The 12318-nt window shown below is 44.5% G+C and overlaps 2 protein-coding genes across 8 annotated transcripts in view; one reads left to right on the top strand and one right to left on the bottom strand.

Annotated features, from left to right (window-relative positions):
- The window catches only part of TEX47 (testis expressed 47), a 149324-nt gene that overhangs the window by 17624 nt on the left and 119382 nt on the right, over nt 1-12318 (top strand). The window lies entirely within an intron of this gene.
- ARHGAP17 (Rho GTPase activating protein 17) overlaps nt 1-12318 on the bottom strand; it is a 44398-nt gene that overhangs the window by 13426 nt on the left and 18654 nt on the right. For all 7 annotated transcript variants that reach the window (XM_057398062.1, XM_057398059.1, XM_057398058.1 and 4 more), the window contains exons 2-9: nt 9312-9351; nt 5250-5354; nt 4359-4435; nt 3153-3264; nt 2882-2958; nt 2170-2281; nt 1158-1226; nt 920-1001 (exon numbers count right to left, since the gene is read on the bottom strand). In XM_057398062.1, the coding sequence (XP_057254045.1) occupies nt 920-1001; nt 1158-1226; nt 2170-2281; nt 2882-2958; nt 3153-3264; nt 4359-4435; nt 5250-5354; nt 9312-9351 (674 nt within the window). The remainder of the gene's footprint in view (nt 1-919; nt 1002-1157; nt 1227-2169; nt 2282-2881; nt 2959-3152; nt 3265-4358; nt 4436-5249; nt 5355-9311; nt 9352-12318) is intronic.

The raw sequence follows: 12318 nt of genomic DNA, 5'->3' as shown, positions 1-12318 counted from the left end.
AACCACAAAATTTAAGGCAGTCACATCTGTGAACAGAGAACCTTGCCCTGAGCCATGACACAGCCCTGATGCTGTGTGAGCATCATGTGTTTGCGTTACCTCGTCTCACACCAGACTGATGAAGCACAGATATTCTACAGCATCTTTCAGCAAGAAGCTCATATATTTAAATGGTTCATCTTTTACAACTTGCACGTATTCCACAACTGAAGATACCTGAGTCTTGCTCAGCTCAGATGATATTTTGCTCAGACTTTGTTCAGCCTACTAACGTTTCAAAGCAATTAGAAGATTAAGACACAGCAGAGCCAGTGTTTAGGAAACAAACTTCACTACCAAACCACTATAATACACCTGAACTCCCACTGACAAAGTTCAGTAGCATGGGGAAGAACTGAGGTCTTTCTTAACTGCTGATATTCAACCCAGTACCCAAACACTCCATTAGCTGGCTGTAGTGCAGTGTGTGCACTGAGAAAAAGGAGTGCATATGAGAAGGGAAAAAAAATCAACCTCAGAATAAGGGGAGTTTTTCTTATAATCACCAAGTAATTCAAGAAGAAGGACCCAAAGAAGTTCCTAAATCCCAATGAAATTTTCATTGGCTTTAAAAGCCAGGTATGAATCAGCAAAAGACCACATGGTGTCAAGGAAGAAGTGCAAGCAAATAGGAAAATCCTTCCTTTGCCCTCTTGGGTATCAGAGAGATCCTCAGGATTTTATTAGTGTGTTAAAGTATGGCTGGAGAACTCCAGAGAACACAAAGATGGAATTATGCTTGGGAATGTAAATTGGTAAGTAGATCAAAATGGCCTTATTAAATAAGTCTGCATGCAAGAGAATCGAGATAAAGGAGGAGAATATTGTGCATAGGTGGCACAGGCAAGAGAAGCATCAGCCAGAGCACAGGTTACTTTACCTTGATGGGCTTGAATTTCGGGTAGGACCTTTTCTATGACTGCTAATGCTTTTCTATGGTAATCTGCTTGTGCTTCTAATAACTGAGAACAGAAGCCACATTTTAAAAACAAAAAGAGCATTAGCTTCTGACGAGCACATAATACAAGACTAGAAGGTTTAGCACACAAAATGTGATCTTTGAGGATCGAATGTCTATGCACATATGTGCTGCAAAGTCGGATGGCAAAACTACTCACCATAACAAAGCATCTGGCATATTCCCCTTCTTTGGACACAAAGTTATACATGTCTGCTGCTAGTTGATCCTTTGAAAAAGAGAAGGATGCAAAATAGGACATCAAATTCACAGAGGCATTTCAACTTCGACAGAAAGACAGGAGAACTTATGGCTACTTTGTCTGCAGTGAGTTTGAACTATCACTTCAGCAGCACAGCAAGCCAGTAATCCTCCTACTCTGCTACGTGTATTCTTTCAAGCAACATCTATTCAAAAGGCATGTTTTATACAGCAAAGCAGTTGCCCACTGAAGTGACAGTTGGACTGTAGGGCAGTATGTTATTTACAGACAATATCTGCACACAAGTACTCCTAAGAGGTTCTGGGGGCTCAGCTCAACTGTAGTATTTGACAATCAAGAAGTGAAACTGAATGGCAACTGCTCAGAGCTGTAATAGTCAGAATGTCCCTTCTATGGCAGCAGCTTGAATTTCACCCAGCTAGCTCATGCTGCACAGCTACTCAGTGGCCTGATCACACAGACACCCTGAGTGTTTCAGTCAAGGCTAAGACACAGCTCTTCCTCCTCCTGCCTCAGACTGAAACAGAAAACAATGTAAAATACCCATCTTAAATAAACCATAACCATATTAAATTAAAGCAATTCAGACAGAGCTCAGCCAGCACCAATACTCTTCACTAAAATTCTTCCCTGTGAGGGTGCTGAGGCACTGGCACAGGGTGCCCAGAGAAGCTGTGGCTGCCCCATCCCTGGCAGTGCTCAAGGCCAGCAACAGGGCTTGGAGCAAGCTGCTCTAGTGGAAGGTGTCTCTGCCTGTGGCAGGGGGTTGGAACGGGGTGAGCTTTAAGGTCCCTTTCAACCCAAACCATTCTGTGATATAATATACCTTTAAGACACACAGTTTGTTAACAGCCACATAACCTGTGGCTGAGCAAGGCTTCCAGGAGCAGCCCTATTCTGATTGCTACTGCTGCTAATGAGAGGTGTGTGAAGGACAGACTTATCATACCTTGCACTGTTCTACTTTATTTCCAGCTTCATCCATCTCTTCCTTTAGTGATTCTATTTTCGAAGGATGCACTTGAAAATTTGTTCCTGAAGTCTTGTGGGCTTGGTTATACCTGTGGAAGAAAAGCTTTCGTTGGTTGAAGACTATATTATACAAGCAACTGCATTTAAGGCTCCCTTGAAATTGGTTTCTTCTGACAGGAAACAAATCCAATAGTTCCAGTTGAAAAATCGCCAAGAAATGATGCATTGGCCACAGTCTAACATGGGTGCATAATACATTGGAACTACCAATCCCAGAAATTGCTATCTAAATTATCACCACACTTTAAGACCATTTAAAGGGACTTAAATTGATCAACCCAGGACCCTGCCAATGAGATGGTTCAATATAATGCTGTAAAAGCACTTGGTATGGTTACAAAATTAGACTCCTATTATTTGACAACTTAAGTGAACCGGAAAGCAGCTCAGTTTTGAGCATTTTTCCAATTATATATAGGCAGGCAAGAGCTCCAAAATCTTAATTCTCTTTCGATCTAGTAATTACGAGTCCTTTTTTGGAGTAACTTAAATGTAAATTCATCTTTTTTCAGCAAAGTATTGACATGCACACAGGAACATTTCAGAAGCAAGTGACAGCATCAGATCAGATGCCATGAGGTGCCAATAAGAAGTTGACATGAATACTATCTAGCAATTCAAATTCTTACCTTCCTCTTGCAGAATCCCAGTCCAACACCAGCTTTGCGAGCTGTTTCCTCTGCTTCTGAATGTTTGGGATCTCTGTCTAGAAGGGGAAGTCAAGGTTTACCCTCACTTGTGTATCGTAATGAGCTACTGTTTGTAGATTCCTTATCGACATTTGACCACTAATGCATGGCTCCTTAAAGCAGTTTTATTATTAGCAGGGAGATAATGCCTTTTTGCTCAGTCTATACATAAATCCAGATGTATTTCCTCAGGCAGGCTGAGGTGACTTACCTCTGTTAGTAGATACAGTGGATCTAAGACTTCCTTCTCGATCTGTACTTCATGCTGAGAGAGCTCCATTGCCAGTTTGTTCTCTGCATCACCACATGTATCTAGCATTTTCCTTTAAGGATTATAGGAAAATTTAATGTGAGTTACTACTGACTAAAGAGGAATGATTCAAACAAAACAGAAGTGGCCCTTTGTTGTCTGCTACCCTTCTGGAAAGCTGTGTGTTGCATAAGGCAAAGCAACATTCAATGGCACAAACCCAAGATGCTCTATGCTGTCATGGGCAAATTTGGGATAGGTCAGGAGTGTTATTAAACCTCTGTGTTCTAAAATTCCTTAGCCATGACAACATTTGTGGAGGCTTTAACTCATGCAGGTGATTATACCAGCCCTAAGGGCAGAGAAGTTTGTATCTATTCAAAGACCATCCTTCCACCTCACCAGATGCAGGGAAACTGCTCAACGCAGCATTTCATTTTCTCCTAAGCCCCTTTCATGTGAAAAAGTCTCAACACCATCATGCCAAGCAATCACATAAGCAGCACTCTCAGGGTCCAAAGCCATGATATGACCTTTGTTTTAAGCTTGTTCTAAGGAAAACCCCTATCCTGTAAGATTTTTATCCATGTTTACAACTCCTGCAAGAGCTCACAAAAATGCACACAAAGGTTTTTAAGGTCATTTCCCGCTGTTTCCATATGAATTCCCATCAGTGATGAGGAAACACATTTGCTCTAGGAATTCAGTATACTGACATTCATTTGTTTCAGCCACTTTCCTGGAAGTTGCAAGCATGCACTTTGCCAGGAGAAGGAAACTGGCTTTATTTTAAACTAGAAGCCACTCATGCAGATTAGCATTAAAGCCATCAATGCCGACCTGCAGAATGCAGTACTTACACCGAATTGTAACTTTAAAGGGAGACAATAATTCTGCTAACCCACAAGGACATGAGCCATTTTCTAAAGCTTTGCAGAGAGCAGAGAATTGGAAACCTCTGGAACGCAACGCAGAGCAAGCCTGAACCTTGCCCCCAGCATCGCTCCAGAAGAAGCTTGCTCACTTTTTCTCCCTTTGGGTTAGAGAAGGAATCTAGAAATATTAGTTTCATTAGATTTAAAACAGCCTTTGTGCACCCAAAGTCTTTGATTAGAGCCCTGCAGGCAACAAAGTCACAGGCTGCAACTTATAAAGCCAAGCACTTACCCCAGCAGAGTTTCATCACTTAGCTGGACAGAGCCTTCTTGCATGTTCTGAGCAAGAGCTGTCAGAGGAAGTTTTTTCTATGGAACAAAAGGAACACTGCTTAGCTTAGTGCTACTCACCCTTTTCAGCTTTCCCAGTACATCCCCTCTAAGTTTCTTCTTCCATATGGTTTCTATTACGTACATGCACAGCTCATTCTTTGGCTTTAAGAAAATGCCAAGTCACAAGAAGTTTCAAGCCTCAAGACTCCTGTTCTCAAGTACTTTGAAAAGCATTTTCTTCTCAGTCTTAGTTGACAAAATTGACTCAAAATGTGCCTCAATGACTATCAAAGACAAGTAAACAGCTTTAACTTGAGAGCTAAACAAGCTTGGCATCTGTCTCCCTGCAGAGGTCCATTCTGTGCATTCAGAAGGTCTCTGCGATTCAATAAAAGAAGAAGACTTGAATGCTCATTACTTCTGGTTATAACACTTAACAAATACCTACCTATGGCTTTGCTAAAGAGGGGCAGAAATCAAACACGTACTGGTAACCATTTCGAGTTAACTGGAGATGCCAGTGCACAAAGGGAATTCAAACTATGGGGGGAGCTTGACCAGAGTTGCAGAGCATCTGCTCTTCTTAGATAGGTGTTGTGAAAGCTGTAAGGACTCAGCACACTGCAGAAACACTTGAGTGTCCTGACACTACTAAGGGACTCCAATACTGTGGTAGTGTATATGGCTGGGGAATTACAGTTAGTGTTTTACCATCTAACGTCAACACATGAGATGATTCTACAGGGTTTTCTCCCCTTGTATAACTGGAGGCACAGCAGCTGGTGAGGGTTCAGGCCAGACCATATTCAGACTGGTCTCAGAAGAGAAGCCAAAGGGCTGTTGTACTTACATGTCTTTTATCAGGATCTGTACCATGCTGGCCCTGGAAACAGGCAATTAACCGCTTCTGTGCAATGTGGCAAACAGACCTCACAGTGTCCAGGCGCCTCTCGATCTGGTCGGTGCAGGGGGAAGGAGGAGGAAGAGAAAACAAAACAGAAAACAGAAGTTATTTCCCTGGCCTCAGCAGAAAGCTTCCTCCTGCCCCACACTTGGTGCTAGCGTTGTTTCTCAAGCTCTCCAGCTTACGAGTTCAGCTGCTCAGCAGAAGTGCCCCACAGCAGAAACGCTCACAGGACCGGGAAGCGTGGAAGAGGAAGGAAAACATTGCCCCTACTTCTTGTCTCAGCAGACAAGAATCAGGTTGATACCTGCCATCAGAGATAACAGCACATGCAGACAGACACTAATTTAGGGAGGAAAACTGTGGGAAAATGCTCATTTCTTGATTGTGACCTTGTAAAGTAGAAGGCTAAAGACGTATCTGACTGCTCCTTTACACTGCACCAAACCTATGCATTGCTTTCTATGCTGTTTCCTTCTCTGGCCATTAAATACAAGGACAAAGCTCCCCTCCTACATGCTACAAAACAGTAGATTAATAGGATTGAAAAGGGATATGGAGTAAAAAAACAGGCAGCAATGCACAAACGACTTCTGTTTGTCACACTGTATTCAAAACACGGCTCAATACATAGACTGTGAACATGACAAAGACACTATGACATTAATAAACTGTTCTTTTAAGGGATTTTAAGTATGGAATTTTGACTTATTTCAAAGAGCACCAAAAGCAAAGCAAGTGATGAGCACTGGGACAGAACTGCTTATGGCAGCAAGCTCTCTACGCACAGCTCCGAAAGAATGCGGTTTATCTGCATTTTGATGACTCACCAAGAATAAAAGGAGGCCCTTTGGAATGGCTTCTCGTTAAAAAGCAAGGGGGAAAAAGGAGATTTCATCTGTAGAAATAGTCTGAACCACTTCCAGTTTTTGATACAGCTCTAAAATCACTGCTATTACAGCTTCAGCAGGGCAGTAATTCTCCCCAGCTTTCCTATTCATCATAAATACAGATGAAGTGGCAGAGTAGCAATTTCAGTGCTAAGTTATGATGTCCCACGGATTTAAAGCAGGAGATACACTGCTGGTTTCTCCAGGAGGCAGACTGCTATATTCTAATGAACATGAAATGCCATAAATTCTCATTGAGAATGTGACACATCCAGGTGAGAATGACATGGGTTTTTCTCCCAAAAGGTTTATTTGGTGCCACTATGCTGGGATATGTATATTCCTAACGTGGTTACAACTGGAAGGATGCAATTAGGTCCCAACAAGAGCAAAGAGTAAAATCTAGGGCTGCTAAAAGGGACTGAGATCCAAGAGGGGAGAAGCCTGCAGGGTGTGGGCTGGGAGAAGCTCAAGGAAGATGCCAGTGGAGGGAGGCACAGAACAGACAGGACTTGGTGTGGATCAGCACAGCATCGCTGCTGGATGTGTGAGCCCTGTCCTGATGCATAAGCAAGTGCTGGCCTGGGCTCCCTGTTCCCTTTCAGAGGAGGGGAGCAGTGCCCTGAAGGAGGACCCAAAGCTGGACCTTGGGACTGTGCCACCCAGCCACAGCTTTTGCATGGCCAGAGGGAAGGTGAAACAGAACCAGCACAGGAGGGCTGGTGAGTTGAAGGACCACTGCAGGAAGACTGAAGTTTCACTGCCTACATGAGGCATTAAAGGGACTAAAAGCTCATAGCCGCTACAAGATGAATCCAAGCTGAGGTGCTCAAAAAGCTCAGTAAAAATCCTTTATGGCAGAGAAAGGTGCTGAGAAGCTGCTCTGAAAGCACAAGGCACTGCCTTTTCTTTACAGAGCATGTATCAACAAGCTCACAATTCAGTCCATGTGAAGATACATGAACAGGAATGAGCTGTTTGTGGTCTGCATTTATTCTTGCAAGGTTCTGTAGCGAAGACTTCTTAAAACACTGAGCACAGTTGGGGTTTTTCACATGTGAAACAGGGACATCCCGTAACTGAACCATCTGACAGACCCCAGCAGGCTAACACAGCCATGTGCGGTGGCTTACACTCATTTGGAAGCCTCTGAGGCACACGTATTCCCAACAGCCTCTTCCAGGCAGCCTGAATGCCAAGCTCAAAGGGCAGAAGAGTGATGGGAGGAATATGACCCCAAAACTTCACAATATACTCTCCTTTCTGATCTGCTTTTGAGTTCAAAGATGCTAGAAGAACCATGAATGACATTAATCTCCATTAAGCTACCTCTGAAGTGAAAATGTGTCCCACAGGCCATGCAGTCTGTACCCCCAGGGCATCCTCACTGTACAAAACATCTCACAATTGCTTTATTATATGCCACAGGGGCATGCCAGAAAGTGGGTCTATTGTAGAAGCCTTTCCAGTACTCAATTATATTCCTTGTCTTCAGACAGGAACACATTTACAGAGATACTTGAAATGGAGCATTGCACTCCAGAAAGCAGAAAAAGAGCCATGGCAATCCTGTGTCAGAGCTGGAGCTAAATATAAAGAGGAACACAGTGAAACATGCTTGTAAAGTGAACAGTACCGGGCTTCTCAGCCCTCTGGTTAGATAAGAACCTTCCTCCCCTCCACAAGCCCCCAAGAGCAAACAAACAAGTGAGTAAATTCTTCCACTTGGGTGTAGCCAGGCTGCTCTGGGCCTGGGAAAGCCTTGCTTGCAAAATTCTTTTGGCAACACACAGCAGTGCTTTTGGCTTTCACTTCTTGTTACTATTCTGCAGCTACCCAAGAACACAGACAGGTTCTCGTAGGGGATTGAGGTGCTTTAACATCCTTTACACCATTTCACTGCGCACATCTCCGCAGGAACTAAAACCAGGATTGTCAAACTGGGGAGGTATTTGTGGTTCAAGTGAAGCAGCCCCGTGAAAGCAGGGCAAAGTGTTGCAGGTCAGCTCGTTGCACCATTACTCAAGATGATTTCATGTGCTTGTGCTGAATTCAAGTTTTAAGGCTGCTGCATTCTCTCATCTACTTTAATCTAAATAGCTGGAAAGGGCTGAACTAAAAGTATCTGCATCATGGATTTGGCTTCTGTGTTTCATCTACAGGTCCTGAACTTCAGCATACCAAGATGCTTCGTTATCTCTTTGAAATAGCATTGACACTTGAGGTCTCACAGAGCACCAAGCCTGACCTCTGCGACAATGCATGTTCTGCCTCTTTATTTTTAGTCTTTCACAAAGCAACCACAGGAAGAAAGCTATGGAGACCAAGTCTGCAGTCAGATTCGTCCCATAATGAGTCAACCTTGTTAATGTAACAGTTGCAACTGAGATCCCACCATGGAAGTAGTGTTTGATTAGATGGCATGCCTGCAAAAAGCTGACAAGTCTGCAAACACATCAAATGTCAGCGTGACAAATCTCAGAACAAGTATCACAAGCTAAGCAAGCAGCATTTACACACTTAAATAAAGCAATTCCAGACTTCCAGAGAAAAACCTATTAGCAAGCACTTGGCAAGGTTTTTTTGCCACTTCTCTTAAGGCCCAAGTTGACCTCTTGAAGAGAAACAGACATGAAGACAGAAACCAGCTGTGCCTGATCATCGCTTCTTCCCAGCTCATCCGCCTCCAGCAGACAGACTGGCAAGTCATTAGCACTATTAGCTCATAAGCTTAATAAGACAGTTCAGCTAATTCAAAGCAAGACTCTTCCTCCTCCACTTTATCAGGCCACAAGATCAGATGCAGAAACAGAAGTACTTGAGTTTCTCCACTCAAAGTGGGTCACAGTTTTTTGCATGTGCTGAGAAGTCAGCCAAAGACCCCTCCTTTTCCTCCCCATGATCTGCAGTATTTTCCCCCACATCAGGTACTCCAAAAAACCCAGAAGGTTCAAAGCTCACAAAGAGCCACTTAAAATGCTAAGTTAGGTCCTCAGTGATACGGTTTAGTGGTGGTCTTGGTGGTCCTGGGGTAACGGTTGGATGTGATGTTCTTAAAGGTCTTTTCCAACCTAGCTGATTCTATGAAAAAGTATACATATTAATTGTGTTACAATACCTGCAACAGGTCTTCACTGAGTACCTCTGTTTTCTCAGCCCTAGGGAAGAAAAAAAGACCATTGTCAGAGTGATTAGCACATTTGGGGTCAAAGGCTGAAAGCACTTTAGCAACTAAACCAGTTCAGCTTGAAGCTATAATCCCTTACGACCATGGCTGCAAGCAGCACCGTGTTCGGGATGGAGCACTGGCTCCCAGCCCCGGCACATCAAACACAGATGGCTTGCTCAGCACAGGGTGCTTAGGAAAGCCTGACATTCCCGGAATCCTCGGCCCACAGCACCATCCCACTGCTCCAAATGGTATTTCCAACTGCACACGGTTTAACACAAAGCAAACGGGGATCCTAAATCGCTTCACTTGAATGCAAAGGTACACCGAAGCAATCTCATTTCACTTCATGCTCTGACCAGGTAATGCTATCAATGTACCTGAGTGTAAGGGTGTATAAAGACAGGAGAAAAGTAGGGCAGCCAGCTTCATTTTGTATTTTATCCCTGCAGAGCTTTATCAACCAGCAGTCAGTGGAAATGGCAGCCTGAAGACCTTCCCTCAACCTTACTGCACACAGCTGTCAGACATCTCCCATTACCTCATTTTGCTGATTTCCTTAATACTAAAGGAAGATAAAAGATTTATTACTTCAAACCATCAGCAGAAGTTAACAGTATTCCCAGTAAAGGCCTAATCTCAACAGAAAAGCAGCTGAATACTTACACAGACTCCCAGACAAAACATTAACAGTTGTCACAAACACACTCAAACATTCACACATACAATTCCACACCTTTTTCCCAATCCCAGTTTACATATAAACTTTGATTTGTTTAATGTTGACACAGATTTGTTTGGCGTTGACTCATTTGCTGTAACACTGCTTTATCCTGCCTCGGCCAGATCGATAAAGCAGAGCAAGGTAAGTTTAGCTCACCCGTGATCTCTCCCACTTGGCAGCTCACTGTTACTGCATGTCAATGGCTATAGAGGCCTTGGAGGTACTCCAGTACTCTGCTTTCCTGTTCAGAGTTTCCCCCGCTGCTGTCAGAGTTCCTCCTCTCCTACACCAACTTCCTTCTGATCCTGCAATCTGTGTAATAACCTACTGCAAAGCTGGGCATGCACAGAGACCGCATCTTCCTGATCGGGCTTCATCAGCTGAACATGCAAAATGCCCCCAAAGACAACATTCAGTCACATGAAGTGGGGGGTTTTGGGGTTTTTTTTAAGGCATTTGACTTCAGTTTCATGGCGCATTATCTGCTTGAACTGTTTGTGGCCCATAAGGTGTTTAAGTACCAGAATAGAGGAATGCTCAGAACCTCAGGAAGACAAAAGCTGCTTCAATACTTTGATTGCAAATAAACTGCCAGCACTGCAATATTTGTTTGGGAAACACATGGGTGGCAAACTTCTCTTCCACACTAATAGAAATGTTGTGTCTGATCCTAAGTGTATCCTGTTAGAGAGCAATTAGAGTTAGTTATTTTCTTCTTAAGTCTTTCAAAACCCCGCCTGAAATGACATGGAAGAGCCACGGTGTAAGACTAGTCCAGTTATAGCAGTACATGCTTAAACAGATTTTAACCCAAAGTAGCAAGTACTACACATGAGCAAACTGATCTGATGGAAGAATACAGAGCCACCAGATATTTCTTTAGGAACATAGTGCTGTGCATGGTAATGGTTTTACACCAAATTCCTCGGCAGCCAGAGGTTTCTGTCCTTCAACAGACAGCAGAAGATGAGCACCTCTATTTCTAATACCGAATTTGAGATGCATATAAAAGACACTGATTCAAATACCTGTTGGGTAAAATCCCACCCCAACGGAGGCAGCAACTGCATGCCACGATCAAGAGGCTGCAGACGAAGGGGAGCAGCTCTATGAAGGAAGCAACCGAACAGGTATCTACCTGCCATAGCTTGCTAAAAACACAGCCCAAGGCGTCTTCTGCAAACCCAGGGACTTCTTTCAGCAACAGATGCAGTTTATAAATAAATCAGCCAACTGGAAATTGCTTCACTCTGATGTTTCAGAGCAGCTCCTAGCACTTCCAGCCATATGAAGGTTCTCTCGTTAAAGCAATCGGCATGGAGCTAGTATCAGTGTGGCAGCTGAGCAGAGCTCCAGCAGCCACTGCCAGTGGCTCAGGCTTGCCAGATCACTTGGAAAAGCAGCAGCAGGACAGCAGCAGTGCCACGCACACAGCACACAGGGATTATTCATCATAACAGACCACAGAAGTGGGGGAGCAGCCACCTTCTCCACCTTCATGTTTGGGTTGGAAGGGACCTTAAATTAAGCTCCTCCAGCTCCAACCCCTGCCACGGGCAGGGACACCTTCCACTGGAGCAGCTTGCTCCAAGCCCCTGTGTCCAACCTGGCCTTGAGCACTGCCAGGGATGGGGCAGCCACAGCTTCTCTGGACACCCTGTGCCAGCGCCTCAGCACCCTCACAGGGAAGAGCTTCTGCCTAAGAGCTCATCTCAGTCTCCCCTCTGGCAGGTTAAAGCCATTCCCCTTGGCCTGTCCCTACAGGCCCTTGTCCCAAGCCCCTCTCCAGGTTTCCTGCAGCCCCTTCAGGCACTGGAGCTGCTCTAAGGTCTCCCCTTAAGGAGCCTTCTCTCTTCTCCAGGCTGCCCCAGCCCAGCTCTCTCAGCCTGGCTCCAGAGCAGAGCTGCTCCAGCCCTTGCAGCATCTCCATGGCCTCCTCTGGACTCACTCGAGCAGCTCCAGAGATTCAGATTTAAACACTCGGGGCTCAGTTTCCTCCTGCTGCCTAGAAACCTGTGTAAGAAAACATCAGCACTGGTTTCCACATGTACATGACACAACGAGATTTGAGCTAACTCCCCCGTGTATCTCTCTGGCCCTTGCTCAGCATAAAGAGAAAGTCAGATCAGACAAGGGTGTTTCAGCAGCTCCCTTGCCCTGGCTGCTGACACACCGCCGTGACACAGCCCAGACACCACGGAAGGGAAGACCTGACGCAGCAGATGAGAGGAC

This window comes from Pezoporus wallicus, unplaced genomic scaffold, assembly GCF_028554395.1.
Source record: "Pezoporus wallicus isolate ANWC-B61680 ecotype Strahan unplaced genomic scaffold, APGP_CSIRO_Pwel_v1 contig_6274, whole genome shotgun sequence".
In the NCBI taxonomy this organism is placed as follows: Eukaryota; Metazoa; Chordata; class Aves; order Psittaciformes; family Psittacidae; genus Pezoporus; species Pezoporus wallicus.
Note: the sequence above shows the minus strand (reverse complement) of the source record. Positions and strands in the feature narration are given on the sequence as shown.